At 37.4% G+C, this 21,274-nt stretch overlaps 1 protein-coding gene across 4 annotated transcripts in view; it reads left to right on the top strand.

Moving 5' to 3' along the window:
• Positions 1–20,159, top strand: part of LRIG2 (leucine rich repeats and immunoglobulin like domains 2) — a 58,265-nt gene extending 38,106 nt beyond the window's left edge. For 3 of the 4 annotated variants that reach the window (XM_037826342.1, XM_037826344.1, XM_037826346.1), the window contains 7 exons: positions 2,227–2,390; positions 2,504–2,824; positions 8,356–8,637; positions 10,745–11,194; positions 11,801–11,950; positions 13,057–13,347; positions 14,772–20,159. In XM_037826342.1, coding sequence (XP_037682270.1) covers positions 2,227–2,390; positions 2,504–2,824; positions 8,356–8,637; positions 10,745–11,194; positions 11,801–11,950; positions 13,057–13,347; positions 14,772–14,995 — 1,882 coding nt within the window. In that variant the 3' untranslated portion in view covers positions 14,996–20,159. The remainder of the gene's footprint in view (positions 1–2,226; positions 2,391–2,503; positions 2,825–8,355; positions 8,638–10,744; positions 11,195–11,800; positions 11,951–13,056; positions 13,348–14,771) is intronic. The other variant, XM_037826343.1, reaches the window with a different exon arrangement.
• The last annotated feature ends 1,115 nt before the right edge of the window (positions 20,160–21,274 follow it).

Raw genomic sequence — 21,274 nt, 5'->3', positions numbered from 1 at the left:
ACTAACAGCTGCTGTCTCTCTCCGTGTCTTTGTTTAGCTTTATTTTTCTTCATAGCACTTAACCACTTTCTGACATTGTATTTTGCATTTATTTGTGTGTTGCTTGGCTCTAAATATATAAGCTCCATGAGGACTATAGCCCCACAGCCTAGAATAGTGCCTCGCATATGGTAGTCTCTCAAGTATTTCTCTGTAAGTGAATGAAAATGACATAAGAATTCTCAATTGCAAAAGGTAACTTTTCATCTGTTTAGTTAAAATTATACTATTGTATAATTTTGTATAATTACACTTTTGTAAAAATACAGCTTTTGAAAAACTTCTTAAAGACTAAGCTTCTTTGGAGTTGATCTTGGATATGTTATACCAAACTTTAAAACTTGATGGAGACTGGTGGTTTGATGGGTTGAGCCCTCTACCACAGGTTTTACCCTTGGGAAGACGGTTGCTGCAAAGGAGAGGCTAGGCCTCCCTATGGTTGTGCCTAAGAGCCTCCTTCCGAATGCCTCTTTGTTGCTCAGATGTGGCCCTGTCTCTCTAGCTAAGCCAACTTGAAAGGTGAAATCACTGCCCTCCCCCCTACGTGGGATCGGACACCCAGGGGAGTGAATCTCCCTGGCAACATGGAATATGACTCCCGGGGAGGAATGTAGACCTGGCATCGTGGGACGGAGAACATCTTCTTGACCAAAAGGGGGATGTGAAAGGAAATGAAATAAGCTTCAGTGGCAGAGAGAATCCAAAAGGAGCCGAGAGGTCACTCTGGTGGGCACTCTTACGCACACTTTAGACAACCCTTTTTAGGTTCTAAAGAATTGGGGTAGCTGGTGGTGGATACCTGAAACTATCAAACTACAACCCAGAACCCATGAATCTCGAAGACAGTTGTATAAAAATGTAGCTTATGAGGGGTGACAAGGGGATTGGGAAAGCCATAAGGACCACACTCCACTTTGTCTAGTTTATGGATGGATGAGTAGAAAAATAGGGGAAGGAAACAAACAGACAAAGGTACCCAGTGTTCTTTTTTACTTCAATTGCTCTTTTTCACTCTAATTATTATTCTTGTTATTCTTGTGTGTGTGCTAATGAAGGTGTCAGGGATTGATTTGGGTGATGAATGTACAACTATGTAATGGTACTGTGAACAATCGAAAGTACGATTTGTTTTGTATGACTGCGTGGTATATGAATATATCTCAATAAAATGAAGATTAAAAAAAAAAGACATAATGCTGAGCAAAATAAAAAAAAAAAACTTGATGGAGATTTTGATAATGTGCACAAAGCAAACTATAACATTCCTAAAATCATTTGCTTTCCCTGCTTCCAAGTGGATCAGACAGTTAAGGAGTGGTTAAGAGAAAACATAGATTTTTTTCCAAATATATTTCATAGGTCTATTATAGACCACAGATGTTTTTTCAGTGGTTCTTTAAGTTGCAGTATATACTGCCACATGGCTGAAGAGTTTTTAGTCTTGATGAAATAATCTGAACACAATTATACTCTTTCTATAACTAAGAGGTCTCAGTGTTCCAATCTCATATAGTAACCTTTTCCGTACGCTTTTCTGGGAAGAATTTTAAACCTGAAAAATTTAGAAGAAGGTACAGTGACTATCTATATACACTTTACCTAGATTCACCAATTGTTAACATTTTCCCAAAATTATTTCTCTCCCTCCCTCTCCACACCCCATATACGTATATACATACAGTGTTTTTTGCTGAGCCATTTGAAAGTAAGTTGAAAACGTCATGACACTTCACCTCTAAATATCAGCATGAATTTACTAAGAACAGTGACAGTTTCTTACATAACCACACCATTATCCCACTCAAGGAAATTAAGATCGATGAAATATTATCTAATATGCAGTCTATACTCAAATATTCCCATTGTCAAAAATGTCCTTTGTAGCTGTTGTCCCCCCACCCCCACCCCACTCACCCCCTAGTCTAGTATCCAGACAAGGATCCTGCATTGCATTTGGTTATAATGGCACTTTAGTATTCTTTAAACAGGTTCTTTGCTCTTGCCCTTAAAAAAAAAAACTTTTCACGACATTAGCATATTTGCAGAATTGAGCCTGGTAGTGTGAATTTGTTTTCTCATGATTAGAATCAGGTTAAATTCTTTTGGCAAGAAAAATTTATAGGTGTGTAGTAAGCTAATGTTGAAGAAGTAAAACAGGAGCACACTTCTTTTCCTCTGTTTCTACAGGATTCTGAACACAAGCAGTTTGCTCTGTGACTGCCATTTGAAGTGGTTATTTCAATGGCTGGTTGATAATAATTTTCAACATTCTGTGAATGTAATCTGTGCACACCCTGAATGGCTAGCAGGGCAAAGCATCCTGAATGTGGATCTGAAAGATTTTGTCTGTGGTTTGTATTTTGTTTTTTTGTTTGTTTGTTTCATTATTTGTTTTAAAATTGAGTCTATAGAAGCAAAATTAAATAACTGACTTGGTTTTTGCTGCCTTCTTTTTACCCCTTAGATGATTTTCTCAAGCCACAGATAAGGATGCATCCTGAAACCACAGTTGCTTTAAGAGGCATGAATGTGACTCTGACATGCACTGCAGTGAGCAGCAGCGATTCACCCATGTCCACTATGTGGCGCAAAGACAGTGAAATCCTGTATGATGTGGATATTGAGAATTTTGTTCGTTATCAGCAGCAAGCTGGAGAAGCCCTGGAGTATATTAGTGTCTTACATCTTTTCAATGTGAATTTCACAGATGAAGGAAAATACCAGTGTATTGCCACTAATCACTTTGGTTCCAATTATTCTCATAAAGCCAAACTGACTGTGAATGGTAAGGAATTATGCTACCTGATGTTTTTGTATTTAGAAAGATTTTTCATGTTCAATTTTTGAACCATTGTGTCAAGAAAATTTGGCTAATCCTTACATTTTCAGGGGGATCTTACTGTTTTTTCCTTAGGCCTGTTAAATAAATGATATTGCCAGGAGCCATCCTTTTCTAAGAAATGGCAAAGACTTTTCAGATGATAAAAATTGACTACAAGTATGGGACTTTATGAGAAAGCAGAACATTCCTAATAAACTTGCAATTTGAATAGTATTTAGTGATAACCTAGCCTTGTTTCAGTTGGGATAGCCTATTAGAAATGGACAGGTAGACCATACTAGCCAATGTATATCTGCTCCCTGTTTTTTAAGACCTTCCTATGTAAGGAAGAACTTAACTGTCAACAAGTCATTGTAACTTCCTACTTGGAAATTCCCTAAATGCCTTTATAAGCACCTGTGACAGGTAACTATTGAGATTTGCACTCCACTTTTGATTTGAGATCTCCCTGCTCATAAACAGTCTTTCTCTCAACAAACGCCTTAATCTATATTGTACATTGTTTTTCCTTTTAACAGTTTTTGGTGTCAGAAATGGGATCTGGGGAAGACTGCCCCCCCCCCCACCCCCACTGCTCCTGCGGCTGGTGAGTGATCAGGTGCTAATAGCCACAGGACCGATTGTGTCCGCTGCTCTCTCGCCGCCCCCTGAGCACTGGGGTAAGTTTCCCCGGATCCGAGCTCCGCTCTCTTTGTGTTTGAGCTGTTTGGGTTTATTATTAGATTTAAAACTTTCCCCTAGACAAATCTGGTTCCCATCTTGGTGAGTAAGATCCTTGCCTATCTGAGGGAGATACGTAAATTCTGGTACCTTAAGTCATCTGTTTGTTGGGACCTCTACTAGTCTTCTGGGTGAACATGGACTCCTCTCAATCTAAATTTCTCTCTTCCTCCTGCCAAAACTCCTACTGCTTGAATGTTTTCTCACTACAGGCCCAGTTCTTGGCCTGTTTCTGAACCCATGGGTAAATCTCACCAAGAATGATTTGAGTCTGTAGTGGCCACTTTGGCGGACATTTCATTTAGATAAAATCATACATCTGAGATGTGCCTTGGGAAAGAAAGGATCCAAAACTTCCCCCAAATAGTGGGGCACATTCTGTGGTATTCAGATGCTTCTAAAAGATACAATGATTCTAAAATAGGTTCTTTAAAGGATCCTTTGAAGCATGCTGAGAAAAAGAAATCTACACATCCTTTAATCAATCCTTCTGCCCTCAACATACCCAGGCTTCATCTTATTCCCCCGATCTGAATCTGGTAGTCCTGTTATTGCCTGATCCATCACCACCTATTACCCAGTTGCCCAATAAGACCATCCACTAAACCCAAAACTCCAGCAACAGCTGAATTTAAGCCCTAGACTGGCCCTAGCCAATAGGGCAAAGAAAATCTTAAAGATCTCCTCCACAAATTTGTTAGGGAAGCTTTTGCCTCCATAATCAAGCAGGTAACCATACCTTGTCCCTTCTGCCAGGAATACAGACAATGCTGATGAAAAATATAAAGTAGGACAAAGATAAAAAGCCAACTCTTTTATATAAGCCATTGAGCTTTGTATTTCTGTGTCTGTGTCTGACTCATGGCTAAAAATTTAAAAATCAAAGCAATGAACTTTCTGTTTGTGTCTGCCTATATATCTGTGTATGTATATATGTTGTTTTTCTTCTCCAGATGATATCACCAAATTAACTTATAAAATCTCTTAAAGGAGCTACTCCCCAAATCCCAGGAATCAAAGAAATATTTCCAGTGTTTTAAAAAAAGTGTTTTTTATAAAAACCCCCAAATATTTTAAAAATTCAAGTTCACATAATTTAAGTAAATCTTTGGCAAATGAAGCTATATTGTCAGTTTAATAAAAATAGCTATGTCTTCTGAGTTGTCAGTGTTAGGTACAATACAACCATACGTTTTTATTCTACTTGGATATGTTGTTCTTGGACTTAATATAGGTTTACTGGTCAAATGAGATAGCATTACATCTACTAGATGTTTAAGATTATTAAAAAAATATAAGTTTACATTTAGCCAGATTAGTCATTACTCTGAGAAAGTTGTGTTTTGTAGGATGTCATCTTAAGGATAGATTCCAAGATTTTTTGATAGTCTAAAGCCTTAGATTTATGCTAAGTCATTTATGTAAGATATGCAGGATATGTTTTTGTTAGGAAGAAAAGAGAGTAATTTTGTTCTAAAGTAAAATGACAGATTGTTGCAGAATGAAAAAGAGGGAAATAAGGACAAAACCTGAATGGATATAGAATGTTGCAGGTTTGCGGAAAAGGAATTTTTCTCATGGTCAAAGCTGAGTAAGATTTGATGGGTTTTTGGATAAGATTTTTTTTTTTTTTTAAATTCAGTTTTATTGAAATATATTCACGTACCATACAATCATCCATGGTATACAATCAGCTGTTCACAGTACGATCATGTAGTTTTGCATTCATCACCACAATCTATTTCTGAACATTTTCCTCACATCAGAAAGAATCAGAATAAGAATAAAAAATAAAAGTAAAAAAGAACACCCAAACCATCCCCCCATCCCACCCTATGTGTCATTTAGTTTTTATCCCCATTTTTCTACTCATCCATCCATACACTAGATAAAGGGAGTGTGATCCACAAGGCTTTCCAATCACACTGTCACCCCTTGTAATCTACATTATTATGTAATCGTCTTCAAGAGTCCAGAGTACTAGTGGGTTGGAGTTTGGTAGTTTCAGGTATTTACTTCTAGTTATTCCAATACATTAAAACCTAAGAGGTATTATCTATATAGTGCATAAGAATGTCCACCAGAGTGACCTCTCAACTCCATTTGAAATCTCTCAGCCACTGAAACTATTTCGGCTCATTTTGCATCCCCCTTTTGGTCAAGAAGATATTTTCAATCCCACGATGCTGGGTCCAGATTCATCCACGGGAGTCATATCCTGCATTGCCAGGGAGATTTACTCCCCTGGGAGTCGGGTCCCACGTAGGGGGGAGGGCAGTGAGTTCACCTGCCGAGGTGGCTCAGTTAGAGAGAGAGAGGGCCACATCTGAGCAACAAAGAGGTACTCGGGTTGGATAAGATTTTTAAGAGCCTCAGTATCAAATAGTATACTGATACAAAACTAGAATTTGGTTTTCTCTCTTAAAATAACAGAATTTTCTTGGATTATTGATCTACTCTTAGAGTTTGTAAGAGGTGTTTTTGTTTTTGCTTTTTACCTTTTGAATGCTCAATGGTAAAGGCAGATATCTTTTCAGAATAATTTCCTATACTTTATGACTTAATGTTGATTTTCATGGCTTTGATTATTTAAGGGAATCAAGTCTTCTCACTTTTAAAAGAACTAAGGCTTTTTAACAATCAAGTTATCTTCTATAATTACTTTTAAAATATTTTATTGTTGCCTCAGTTAAATAGAGATCCACATTTTGATTCACAATGACTTATGATCCTATTTAACCATATGTTCAAACATGATAATTTTTGACATTATGCCTTCTGAAAATTAAACCTTGAATAATATTTTTAAATTTCAGACTGTATTTGGGATTTTCTGGAGGGCCCTTGGAAGATCATAAAAGATTTGTTCTTTCACCATGTAAAAAGAAAGATGCTAGAAATAGCTAGCTTTATTTGATGTTATGAATTACATGAAAAGTGTTGTCAAATTGAAAGAAATGCCTAGCCTTTGCTGGGTAAAATTTATATCGGTAAAATGTAATTAATGTAAATATTTCAGAAATTGTATCAAGTTCGTAGGTATTTGTCCCAATGTCCTCACTGTCCATGGTATGTCCTGGTACTGCTTTCCCTGTTATTAGGCAACAACAGTATATTGTTACTGGTTTTAGTTTCATTTATTCTTAAAAATATTATATGCCACGAAAACAACCAAATTTCTGTGTTGGTTACAGTGAAGGTTCTCTAACCGTCCGGCTTATAAGCCTCCAAGTGATCACCCGGACCAAATCCAGCCAATTGCATTCTCTCACTGTGGAAGCACGCCCCTTGATGAGTCATCAGTCAGCTGCAGTCAGTTGACTGATAATCTGACAAACCAGCCCGTTGGTTTATTAACCAGCCTCAGATATCCTCACAGCAATCGTCAGGCTAGTGCCCGCTTGACCAGACAGCTAGGCCATCTAGCCAAGTTGACACATGAACCCAACCATCAGAGTTACCTTGTTTTGCTCTCGTGCTTCCCTGAAAGTGCTTACAGTTGGTTATAGGCCAGAGCTTTGTCTTCAACAAAAAAAGGGATTTTAAGTGAGAAGGAAGGAAATATATATAGATGATGTTTCATCTGCCAGTTATAACCCTGATAGAACTTTAAAGGTGGGACAGGATCAAATACCTTGACTTACAGGGCCCTTTGAACATCTTCAAATGGACTTTATACAGCTACCCCCTCTGTGGGATAAAAATATGTCCTTGTTGTCATATGTCTAGAGGCTTTTCCTTCTTATAAGTTTACTGTCCTCAGTAGCTAAAAAACTATTAGACTTTGTTTTCCCCACTCAGGGAATTCCTGCTATTCTCTAAGTGATGGAGGCACCCATTTTACTGGCTTGTGATAATGTATAGAGTGGGAGAATTTTTGGATTAGCCAGTCTGCCCACTTACTATCCGTGTTTGATTTTTGACTGAGGCATAAGGGTGAATTCTATAGCCCTGGAAATGGGCTACTTTCACTGCTATTTATACTGTGAAAAAATTCTTTTGTAATTGTCCATTTTCTTTCCAAAACCGTAAGTCTGTTCTGAAAACTATGACATTTATTCCTAGCACTGTTCACAGGGCCTTCCAATAACTGCAAGTATTCAGGACATTGTGGGAGAAATGATTATGATCATTTTCATACAAAATCATTTTTTTCTTTTTTTCAGAGTCATTTTTGAAATTAATGTTCTTCACTGTGGCTGCAAAAAAACTTCTTCCAAACAGCTCATCTCTCTTCCATTAGATTGAATAACTACAATATTTTCTAGCCCATGATGTTTTATGCAACCAAGAGATGTGCTTGTATCTTGCTTCCATGTTTTATGAGATTTTTGAAGGCATAAAATTTTTTATCAGCCTTGACAGCTGAGTAGACGTTAGTTTGGAAAGCACTCTTTGGACTCTTAAGTAACGGAATTGTAATAAATATCAGGTTCTGAAATATGGAGTTCAGTAAGGTTTGTGGCCTTCTGCTTTCCCCACTCCCATCAGGGAAATCTGGTAGGTCATGCATCCTAGAAGATGCTGTGTTGTCACTGTGCCCCAAATACTCTGAGGCTCTGAGAAAAAAGATGGCCTATAAAGCTGTATTCACTAAAAATCCAGACAGCCTATCTTCACAAGGAAATGGAGCACTAGGACTGTTGGTATTTTGCTTGCCACATTGTCTCTTGTGTTTGTGGGTGTGTATGCATACACACACACAACTTTATGTACTTTTTTCCCCTTTCTCTTGGTGATCTTTCTTGGCACAGAGATGCCATCTTTTCTGAAAACTCCAATGGATCTCACTATTCGCACTGGTGCCATGGCCAGATTAGAATGTGCTGCAGAAGGACACCCTGCACCACAGATTTCCTGGCAGAAGGATGGTGGTACTGACTTTCCTGCAGCTCGAGAAAGACGCATGCACGTCATGCCTGAGGATGATGTATTCTTCATTGCAAATGTGAAAATAGAAGACATGGGAATCTATAGCTGCATGGCACAAAATATAGCAGGAGGCCTTTCAGCAAATGCCTCACTAACAGTGTTAGGTAAGTTTGCTGCTCCATGGGTCCCTGCTTGTTTGGGGAACCTTTTGATTTGAGATCTACTCTTGGTCTTAATGGACAAAAAATCTAAGTTTGCAATTTAAGACTTTTGTTCAGGTAGAGAGGTCAAGCGATTGTGATTCTTAAATCTTTGTTACCTCTTTCTGCCATGTTATGCAGGGCTAGATCAGCCTAGGATGTTAGTGGGTTATTTAACTAAAATCTGAGGAAAAGATGAGGGCAGAGTTAGGGATCTTTGTCACATGAATTGAAAATTAAAGTCCCTTTATCTGTTTATCTTTTTATGCCATCCTCTGTAAGATTTCTACTTCATAAAAATGCTGGGTTTGGTATTCAGTGGGTTTGCATTGAGAGTTCCACTATTTTAGAAGTGTCTAAGCCTTTTGATAATTCCTCACAGAGAACTTGAGTCATATAATTGCTTTCCCCCCTTTACCTAATTTCATTTTTTAAAAAATCTAATTAAAAAAAGGACGTGTTTTCCTAGTTAGGTTTCCTGTTTTCCCTCCAGGGTGATCCTCTTAATCCTTTGCTCTGGTTCAATGTCTTTTTCCTAAAAATTTCCCCTGATTAGGCTGTTTTTTGCTTAGAGAAATACTTTTCTTCATGGAATTCAAATTCAAGAAATACTTTTCTTCATAGAACTCAAATTCAAGGCAAACTCTTATTTTCTAATTCCCTGTTCTCCTAGGTGAGGGTTTTTTTTTTTCTTTTTTAAAAAGCAATTTTATTGAGATATATTCACATACCATACATCCCATCCAAAGTGTACTATCAGTGGCTTTTAGTATAATGACTTAGTTGTGCATTCATCGTAACAGTCAATTTTAGAATATTTTCATTACTCCAAAAAAGAAAAGCTTCATATCCATTAGCAGTCACCTCTTAATCCCGCTATCCTTCTTTTAGCCCATTACATAACAACTAATCTATTTCTGTCTCTGTAGATTTATTTATAATTACATTTCATATAAATGGAATCATATAATCTTTAATACTTTGTGTTTGGTTTCTTTCACTTAGCATAATGTTTTTTTTTTAATTTTTTTTTTTTTAATTAGAGAAGTTGTAGGTTTACTGAAATGTCCTACAAAAACTACAGAGTTCCCATATATCCCTGTTGTTGACACTTTGCATTAATGTGGTACCTTTGTTACAATTGTAAAATAGTACTATTAATTCTAAATTGATGAAAGAATATTAAAATAGTACTGTTAACTCTAGTCTATAGTTTATATTAGGTGTATCCCCCCATATACCACCCTATTATTAATACCACATAACAGTGTTATAAATGTGTTGTAGTTCATGAAAGAACATTCTTATACTTGTAACCACAGTCCATCATCCACAACATTCTTCACTGTGTTAGACAGTCTCATATTTTATCTTCTAACTTTTTTCTGGTAACATACAATACCCACAACTTCCCCCTGTAAGCCACATTCACATATATAATTCAGCGCTGTTAATTACACTTGTATTAATGTGCTGCCATCACCACCATCTATTTCCAAACCTTTACAATAAACCTAAATAGAAATTCTGTACAAATTAAACATCAGCTCCCCATTCTGTTTGTTTATTATATTGTTTACTTTTATAACCAGAGAAAAATAAGTTTATCATTTTAAAAATTTAAAATATAGAGAAATACAGAAAAACAGGAAAGTCACTCAAATTGTGTTAAAAATTTTGGCATGTTCTAGGCTTTTTCTTTAGTCATTTTTATGTAGATTATGTATACCTACTTTTTTCCAAGTCTTCATAAAATATCATGTGCCTGTACTATAATTTACTTAATCATTTTCCTGTTAGATTTTTATATTTTAAAATTAGAACTAATTTTGTAATAAACATTTTTGTGTATAAATCTTTGAATTTTTTGCTTATGATAGATTGCCCAGGGTGGAATTAATATTGGGAAAAGATGTAGGTGTTTTGAGGCTTTTGCTTTCTGCGACATTAACTTCTAATGCCCCCAGTGGTATATGAAAATACTTATTTCATCATAACCTCATTAACTAATTCTGTAGGTTTTAGGGAATGAAATTACCTGACTTGATTTTTTTTGAAATCTTCCTGTTAGAGACACCCTCATTTATTAGACCCCTGGAGGACAAGACAGTAACCCGAGGTGAAACCGCAGTATTACAGTGCATAGCTGGAGGGAGTCCTACGCCTCGCCTCAACTGGACCAAAGATGATGGGCCACTGCTGGTGACAGAACGGCACTTCTTTGCTGCAGCCAATCAGCTTCTCATCATTGTAGATGCGGGGCTAGAAGATGCTGGGAAATACACCTGCATTATGTCTAACACCCTTGGGACGGAACGTGGTCACATTTACCTAAATGTCATTTCATCCCCCAATTGTGATTCTTCACAGACTAGCTTTGGGCATGAGGATGATGGCTGGACCACAGTTGGCATTGTCATCATTGTTGTGGTCTGCTGTGTTGTGGGCACCTCTTTGATCTGGGTCATTGTCATTTATCACATGCGAAGGAAAAATGAAGACTATAGTATCACGAACACAGGTGAGTGGAACCCAGATGACACCTATGGATTGTACTTCAGTCAGGAATGCAGTATAGAATTTATTGTAAAATGTAAAAAACCCAAAGAGCTTTGCTATTTTACCTGATGTATATGGTAGACAGAGAGTTCTTCTGATATCACAGAACCTCTCTGATGAATACATTTTAAGAATTTATAAACATTCTCCCCAAATTTTGCTCTTATAACCACACTACAGGTACATCTACTTTCTTTAATACTTAAGTCTCATTTCCATCCTAATTTCCCCGCAAGGAAAAATGGAGCCATCATGACCGAGATCAGTCTCTTACACATCCCACCCTGAAATCCTGGGAGAAAAGAGGTCTAGCCAAATAGATTTTGAAAGTGTGGATATGAATAAGATTTCAGCCTTTAGGTTTTGCTTCCTTTTGTAATGCTTTTAAAATGAAGCTTTGGGAAGAATTCTAGTGAGAAATAATTTTAGGGGAGTACTAAGAGCTGTCAGGATCCTAGGTAGATACCTTTTTCCTGACCAGTAGTTCAAAGTGGAACATATTTGCAAAATAGTTTAGTGTTGTACACTGCCTAACTTTATTTGAAAGTTACAGATGTCTCTTTTACAGAGGAGCTTAATCTGCCTGCAGACATTCCCAGCTACTTGTCTTCCCAAGGAACATTGTCTGAGCCACAGGAAGGCTACAGTAACTCTGAGGCAGGCAGTCACCAGCAACTTATGCCTCCTGCCAATGGATACATACACAAAGGCACTGACGGTAATAACTCTTTGTTGTTTATGGTTATAATTTCAGCCTATCCTATTGAGTTTATTCTTCTGTGTATAGTTTTCCCCATTAACTTGAAGAAACAGTTTAAAGTAAGATACTCAAGAAAAACATTTGGCCCTGTGCAAAATAGAATGAAAATTGAAGTCTTAACAGAGAAGAAAATCATCTGACAGAAAGGAGCATCTTTTAATCAAGGAATTGGAGTACACAGCGGAGGTTGCCAAACCAAAGTATTATTATAGGAAGGAGATGCTCTGGAAACTCTGTCCAGGTGTCTCTTATTCTTTTCATGCCTGGGTATTCTTCATGCCACATCCAAGGGAGATTTGTTTCTCCTCTAATAGGGTAGATATTCAAAAAAAGTTTGAGGGGCAATGATGATTTCTCTGCATATACTGGAGAATATCAGAGATGTCCCTTTCCATATCCTAACTCCCACAATGAGTAACAGACATAGGGAGAAGAATTACGGGATGGAAGAATTGGGTTTGATTTCTTGTTCTTCCTCTTTCCAGTTCTGTGAGCATGAATTTACTTAAGACCTGAGCTTAGTTTCCTCATTTTTAAAATAAACAATACTTCATAAATCACTTTCCTCCAAGATTCTCATAGGAGTCTGTCGACAAATCTGTATGGTACCACCAAGTACCATACACATGAAAGGTTTATTTCATTTCCTTATAGAGATTTTTAGATGGTCAACAGAACTTCTCTATCTAACTGATAAATTGGTTTTATTTGGCTTTTCACGGGAAAATTATCCAGGCAGAGCAGAGATAGTTTAGTGTAGTATTAAGAGAGTGCCTGGGTTCAAATTTTAGCTTTCTACTCTTGCAGTGTGACTTTTGGCAAGTTTCTCTGTGCTGTAGTTACCCAATCTGTAAAATGGGGATAATGATAGGACCTCTGAGGGATGTGTGAGGATTAAATGAGTTAATTCACAGAAAAATCTTGAAGCGTCACCTGGTTTTTAAGTAGGTGTTCAGCAAATGCTACCTGTGATGTTGACAACTGTTGAAGAAACTTGATGATTGCAAAGCTTTGCAATTCCTTCACTGGAGAATGTTTGGGTTCTTTCCCATTGTTGTCATTAGGTGGCACTGGTACCCGGGTTATCTGCTCAGATTGCTATGACAATGCCCACATCTACTCCAGGACCCGAGAATACTGTCCATATGTCTATATCGCTGAGGAGGATGTTCTGGATCAGACATTGTCCAGCCTCATGGTCCAGATGCCAAAAGAGACATATTTGGCACATCCTCCCCAAGATGCCGTTGCCGTGGAGAGTCTGATGTCATCAGCAAACAGAGAGATGTCTGCCTTTCCCACCAACCATGAAACGATAAATGAAAAGAAACTTTCTTCCATACAGATGAGCAGTGGTAAGGAGTGCAATGTTTTTTTGTTTATTTTGTTTTGTTTTCACTTTCACTTAATTGGTTTTTCCCACTGTCATAAAGATAGCACTCTTATTTGGCAAGAAGCAAAACAAGTTGATCTAATGGAGAAATTGGCAACTGTTAACTGGTAAAAAACTAGAGCCAGAGATTTTTAGATATTAGAGTTGCAAAGAAATCTGCTTTAGAAAGTTGGAAATAGCTTTTGTGGTAGTAAAATCAGAGGCCATACAGAAGAATCTTTTTAAAAGTTTCATATAGATGTTAATAGTTTTTCTCCCATGTTTACTTAAATAATGGAAATCTTAAATGATAGGAACATAATTTGGACATAATTTGGTGAAGTATTTTTCTGAAGAGATTATAAAATGTTTTATTTGGTTGCAGGTCTGTTAGGTAAATATTGAATGGTCATTGTCACTTGGGAGGTGTTTGCTTTCTCCTATGAAGTATGATCAGGGCCACGAGTGGGAAAGCAATTTTGGGACAGTGCCCTTTGTCCCACATGGTCCAGGAAAAGAAATAAATTATATTACATGAATTGTATCATACAGATTAGACATTTGATAACAGCCCAATCAGTAAAACAAAACAGAACTCTTTAGAGGCCTTGAAGAATACTACTGACCATGTCTTCCTGACCCTCCAGGCTTTTCATTAGCTGTTACCCTTCTGTCAGCCTGAAATGGAAGAACACTGGAAGTGGGGTAGGGGGTGAGAACTGCAGTTTTATAACAGAAGTCCTAGTGTATAGTGGCACTTACAGGGATGGGTCTGGCAAGTGTAAATGATCTAACATGGGACTTAAGATGTCCCTGTTCTTAATTCAAGAGACTAGTTCTAAAGATTTCCAAAGAGAATACAGGTCAGAAAAGTACTGTTGTTGAAATTAGTCTCTTATCTTTACATTCAGTGTCTGTAAAAGAAGAACCTCAACACTTAATCCATTTTCAGTAGTTACACTAATAAAAGGCTTTAAGTAGAACCAAAAATGCATTGCATCTTTTTTCTAATCCTTATTTAAATCTGTAGGTGAGGAAATCAGCAAGTGTGAGTTCTTTGGCACATTGCTCATTCCTTATCTAAGGTTTTTTGAATTTTTGTAGCCACAGAACCACTAAAATAATAGGTGAAAGTACATGACATATAGCATGACATCAGTAAGTAGTTGGATATTTGTTGAGTAGAAGGATTTGAAAGACAGTGGTTCCAGGTTTTTCTTTTTTCTTTCTTTTTTTTTTTTTAATTGTGACTAAGAAGATGGAAAGTATATGTTTGATATCAAAGTTTTTATTCAGGAATCTAGAACATGTGTTTCTTTGAGGATTTGGTTAAAAGAAAATTATGTCTTAGAAAATTAAGTTTGGAATGTTCAGTTGCCACCAATGATTCTTGTCTTTCATTCTCAGAAACACTGCAGCAGCCTCTGTGGAACATAAAGAAAGAATTCGGCCTCCCTCATCCTCCCTTTTCCCAGCAGCCAGTCCACGAGTCACCACACCTCGGAAGTGAGGGCCTGGCAGAGAGTGATCCAGACTGTTCCGCTTCCCCCATGCCCTGTCACAGGTTGCACGACCACACTTTTGATTTTAGGAGGACTCAGAACATTCAAGATGGTAGTGAGGGCACATGAAACTCACTTCAGGGTGAAATCTGGGCAGAGACTCAAATCAATTAATTTTGTATTTACTACCTCAAGAGTTCAGAAGACACCCCAAAGTTAGCATTTGCTTTGCTCTGTTTACATTATATCTCACCATACCAAGGTAGGCCAGGCATTTGTTAAGAGTTTATACCTGACAAAGAAAGGATCACAGCTGACAGAAATGGGTATATTTAACCAAAAATGTGGCACTGCAGAGGAAGATACTGGCAATCATGCTTCCTGATGGTTCCACAGGGATGTATCCAGTTGTGCGTTGCCTATCAGGAGGAGTCTCGTTGCTGCTAAACAAGCTGGATTGTCTCAGTCCTCGAAATGATTCTGAGAAAACATCACTGTTTGACTTTGCTTTCCAAGGAGTGAAAATAACTGGAGCCTTCTGGGAAGTGTGCTTGGGATTCTTCAGCGGTTTGAAGCATATAGTTGAGACGGGGGCTTTGATATTCAAGGTCTTTGGCAAGAATCCCAGGCTTGCCCAACTGGTACAGGTCATAGGGTTTTGTATTCTTGTGATTCTTTTTATTTCCCCCCTTATCACCCAGGGATCTCATTGTAAATATATTTGCATTTATAAATAAGTTTTGTATTCATTGACTGTATTTGTTGGCTGCCATGTAAATATTTTTTGATATGCCAAAATTATATATAATATATCCAGTTATGACATTGACCTGCTTCTCAGATCAGAGATTTTGTATGACTTGGTTTAGTGACATCTAAAGACTTTGTGACAAAGTACATGTATAGAGGCAGGGTACCTGGTGATTGGGTACACACAAACACGGTCTTGCTGTAATTAACGACTTTCTTCATTCTGAAAAGTTCAGACATCAAATCATTTGTCATCTGTTTACAAGTGCCAGGTGATATTACCTTCCCAGTGTACAAGACTTGCTCTTTCATAGGACTGGCAGTCCTGTCACAGCCATATGCACGTAGATATAGGAAAAATTGTTTGTGGAAAATCTTCTTTCAACAAAGTACTTAGTTGACAAGGAAACCAAAGCCTGCTTCTTTTCTGTATTTAATTTTTAATGTCTCTTTTACCAGTGCACAGTATATCTTATAGAGAGAGAGGCTGGGCAGAAATTCCTATACTACAAAGTTTTGGGGGTGGTCCTTGTTTTGTACAAGCGATTAAGCCAAAAATTTTTTCTTTGATTTCTGGTGGCAAAAAGCTTTATGTAAACAAAGGACTTAACACTAATGGATCTTAATGGACTAAAGTTCTTCTCTCTTTATGCTTTCAGATTTCCTCACACAGGCTGTCAGATTGTATCTTCTAAATCTAGTAAGTACTAGTTACTTATTAGAAACTTGAGTCACTTTAATAAAAAGTTCTGAGTTATTGTGCACTTCAAGTGTTGTAAATTCATGTGTAATTTCTTAGCTTTCTGCCAGAACGTTCAGCTGAATTTCATACTAGTTTTCAATCCTAAATTTCTCTCCAATAGGCAGCAGCACTTATTTAGCCGTTTACTACCACCACACCCTTTTCTTCTTCCTTTTCAAACTGTCAGCCCCTGTAAATTTTCACTTTGAACTTCTTTAATTTCACTTGCAGTGTCTCTTTCCTCTCTCTTCAACTGTGATCCCTCTTACTGGGTTATAATATAATCAGTACTGGACTTGCTTGGAGTAAAGAGAACTGGTTCAGTTTCTGGCTTTGCTACTTACTAGTTGTGTGGTCAAGGGAAAGTACCTTTACTTCTCTAGACCTCAATTTTCTTTATGAAATGAGAGCATTTTACTCTATGCTCTTAAAGCCCTTTGCAGCTGTGTAACATTCTGTGACTCTGTGCTCTCTCCAGGAACCAAGGAGGATTATGCTACTCTAATAAGCAGCTGCTTTCATAAAATGTTTGGTAGAGTAGAACAGTAATGATGCTGTCTGCTCTGACTAGATTTCTTTCCTTTATAGTAGGACTAATGGTGTAGGAGGAGAAAAAAAAATATTCTGCTTCTAAACAGTATCAGTAAACATAAAAGTATCTTGACTCAATTGAAAGCCACCCATTGTCCTCTAGAACAGCAGATCTGAATGCTAGGATTATAGCACACCAGTGTATCAGAATCAGTTGAGAAAGTTAATTACTATCAGAACTTTGTGTTGAACTTTGTGATTCACTTACCTTTCTCTAATACATTTAAGATTATCCCTGTGATTACAGTAATAGTACTCAAATTCTGATAGAGTTTCTTGAGTTAAAAGAGGTAGAGTTAGGGCTGGGTTTTTGCTGTCTGTGTGAGGAGACAGAAAGGCTGCAACCAGTGCTCTGGAAAATTATAATATACAAGTGCTCTGTGCTCAGCAGTGGCTCTTCTGCCAGGGCTGTCAGAGCCTGGTCTTTTGAAGGGCCAGGTTGTTTCTGGCCTGTCAACTCAAATGGTTGAGACATCCTCCTAGATATTCCCAGCTTCCCTAAAATAACTTGTCAGTTATCTGTTTAAATGTGAATAGCCTACCCCTCATCTTTAGAAAAAAATCAATTTAGTACATTCTAAGCCTGGGAGAAGGAATTGCTGAAACTTGTCATTATTGCATTTATTTTTGACCAAGCAGTGACTTAACTGTGATATAAACTGGATTAGTAATTTTTTCCTAGCAGTGTAATGTCTGTCTAATGTCAACTAGGGATGTTGCAAAAGCAAAGTAAATTGAAATGCTGAGAGAAATACCTCTTGCCGGCTACCCAATTACTAATTCATTTCAGTAGGGATACATAAATTCTCTTAATTTGTTTGTGCCTCTCTCAGACTGATCCTCCAAGTCTACCTGGAAGAAGAAATAGTATTTTCTTTGAGCTCCAAGACTTACTGGCACAGGGTCTATGCCCATGATATTGGCTTTCTGTCACTCAGCAGTTTCTAAAGTGCTTTCCCTAGTATGCAGGCTACTTTCTAGTATAAGAAATATCAAACCCAGCCCAACATGCAGTTGCCCCTAGAGTGCCACCTCAGAATGCTTTAAATGTATATTTTTCTGTAAGTTAACTTTCATGCTTAAAAGCAGTTGTCTTCTGTGAGTTGTTTTGGACATTCTGGCTACAGCTGAATGAAGTCACATGGTGTTTCCCTTTTGTTACCTCATTCTTCTGAAACATCCCCTTTCCTTCACCTAGACCCACCTTACTTGACCCTAAAAACCTTGTTATGTTGGTGATGGACAAAGGGGAGAAATTGACCGTCTATGGTTTTCTTTCACACCCTGAGTCCACAGCAGCTTCTGGCTCTCATAATTTCCACGCCTTCAAGGTTCCTCCTCAAATTTTGTATCCCATAAACTGAGTGGGGTGTTCTGAATCTTACTTTGATTGAATATCCCCATTAATAAAAGAAACAGTGTTGATTAACAACAACAACAAAAAAGCAATTGTCTTCACATTGCCCTTAGGGAAGTTATAAAAGAAACATTAAGATGTCAAGTACTTTAGGCCCCATTATCCGTTTTTCCTAAGAAAAGGAAGATATGATAGAAGTCCTTACTTAAAAGGTTGGCCCATGAAATAAGGATTAGATACACTGTTTTTATTCCAGAGGACAGGGCTCAAATCAGTGGGGTAAAAGCTGCAGGGGGACACAGTAGACACTTTCTAATCATTTTCAAGAGAAGCTTATTTAGATTTGCCTGACAGTTGAGAAATAATCTGCCTTGAAAAGGAGTGAGCTCCCCATCACAGGAAATATACATGTGGAAGCTAAATAACCATCTGTTAACAGCATTGAAGAAACTTCCACATTGAGACAAAATATGGGCAAAATGACTTTTAAGATCTCAGTGTTTTCATTAAGATCTCAGTGTTTTCATTGGAAATCCCCAGAAACAATCTGAGACTCTTAAGAACTTTGTCCTTCAAAATCCTTTTAGTCTGAATAGAGCACTTCAGAATTTTTTTTTTTTTAACTGAAGAATTTTGGTCTTTGGTTCACAAAAGGGGCCTGACCTGTGTTAATTGCCAAAAACATGAAACTAAGCTTATTCTTTCTAGGGAAATTTATAACTAGTTACCAATGCAAATGGTATTGTCATAAAAAACATTTTAAAGCCTCTATGTGTTATAACTCTCCCTTTTACTCTTTGATTAATTTTTATTCCTGTTCTTAGTGGAACCCCATTTGGAGAGGGGTAATAGTTGTAGTGTTCAGATTTATACTTAGATTTTTTTTTCCCAAGTGTGTTGTGGCTTTTCCTAATAAAAATCCACAGAAATGCCAGAAAGGTTAACGGAGAAACAGAGGTAGATTTGCTGTCATTTTATGCTACATCCTCCATTTCTTATTTTGCTTCTTGATGGCAAATTATAGAGGTAATTGTGAAGCAGTTGGACCTTAGAAGATTGAGCTGAGAGTTTTTGGCAGCTTGTAAGTAATGTTTCATTTTTCTGTTACATGTTCTCTTTCCCACTACAGTTTGGCAGATGTTTTTTACCTCCTACTACTTCTACCTTAAAACTTTCTTTTTAGTACAACCTAAACCAACATCGTTTTCTTTCTCTTTTGGATAGCTACGTGGTTTGCTGACAAAAATAACAAGTTCTGAATTAAGATACAAGCCACTCTTAACAACATCAGAAAACGCATGAACCCTCTGAAGGTTTTGTGGGTGGTAAGGTGTGTGTGCACATGCATGCATGCATTTTAAGAGTAAGATTTGGACCTGCTCCCTCAAGGTTTTGCGTTGAGTATGTCTTAGCAGTCCTAATCCCCACCAAGGGATGATGGTGAACAAACAGCCTGGCTTGTGCCTGTTTTCAGATGGAAAGAAGTGAAGTAATCTTTTACCAATTTTAACTGTCTTGAAAGAAATTTATCATCAGGTAGTGAAGTGCTCTTGGATTATTTCTTCGCTCTTTAATTTGGCCTCTTGATCCATAAGGAGATTTATTTCTGAACCTTATGCTTTTCCCCTGTTGTCTCTTCTTTTTTCCCCTATCCAAGGATGTCAGTCTGAGCAGCCCTGGTACTAGATGCACCTAAAGAGAGTTATAAGCCAAATCATTGGTCACTGTGTTCAGATACTTCCTAGTATCTGTTTATATTTTCTCAAACATAAGAATGTATATTTTATAGGCATGTGTTTGTCTATTTGATTGTCTACTGTAAATGTGTTCAATAAAGCTAAAATACATTCTGATTTTCTGGTTTTCTCTTGCCTCAAGTACAAGATTGAAATGGTGCATTTTTAAGTTTCTGGTCTTTCTGGTCCTGTTGAGGGATTCTTCAAGTAGCTGTACAGGTTAAACAGGGAGGATTTCCTCTCTCTATCAAGTTTAAGAGTCATGTATTCCTCAAGCCTGCCTCTGTCTGGACCCCACAGTGAAGTGCTCAAGGACAGAGAGTGTGTGGCTCCCTGCTTCCTCCCTTAGTGTCCACACATGCCAGTGCAGAAGGCAAAGAAAATAAGAATGCTTTCCATAGGAAAGCATTAGAAGAGTACATTGTCTAATTTGGTAAATCTTCTATTAATAGAATATTTGAGGAATATTAGTTAATATTTTCATCACTGCACCATCTTAGGGACCATTTCCTTTGAGACTGCCAGCCCTTGAAGCTGGGCTCATATTGCATTCTTCCGATGCACTTTATTGTTTATGGGGCACTTTCCACATACATTATCTCATTTGAACTCTCAACACAGGTCCTTTTAATCTGCGTTTTTTGTAGTTTAAGGAAACTGGCTCGGTGAGACCAACGTCAAAAAGCTTTTAGACAATAAAGCCAGGGTTTGAATCCAGAATTTTCTGACTCTGATTCAGGGTTTTTTCCACTCTGATACCTCCCAGTTCTGAGCAAGTATCTTGTCTGTAGTCTTTGCAAACATTTGAATAAAGCTCCCTGGGCATTGATCCCTGTCCAGTGTGGTGAAAGTCTGGATTGGAATGTACCCGGGAAGCTGATTTTTTTTTTTCTGGAAGGAAAACAGACTATCATTTTCTTATAAAGTGGAATGCAGAAAAATGCCACATTTTATTCTAATTGTTTTGCAGTTTATTGTATTTTTTGTTTGTTTTGGAGTGAGACTTGTTAGGGCTTAAGTAGCAGTATTCTGCTGAGTTATGAAAGGCAACTTGTTCATGTTCATAGATATGTAGAATCTTGTAATCCAACGCTTAAGCTATCTGTGATGCAAGATTCGTTTCCACAGACCAATGCTTTTGTAAAATACAATAAGAAATAATTTCTGGAAGAAAATAATATACACAAAATACAAGTACAAAATTTTTATAGATTCAACAGACATAAAATTAC

The sequence above is a fragment of the Choloepus didactylus genome, chromosome 2 (assembly GCF_015220235.1).
Source record: "Choloepus didactylus isolate mChoDid1 chromosome 2, mChoDid1.pri, whole genome shotgun sequence".
In the NCBI taxonomy this organism is placed as follows: domain Eukaryota; kingdom Metazoa; phylum Chordata; class Mammalia; order Pilosa; family Megalonychidae; genus Choloepus; species Choloepus didactylus.
The sequence above is the reverse complement of the archived record's forward strand: the minus strand, read 5'-3'. Positions and strand labels throughout refer to the sequence as shown.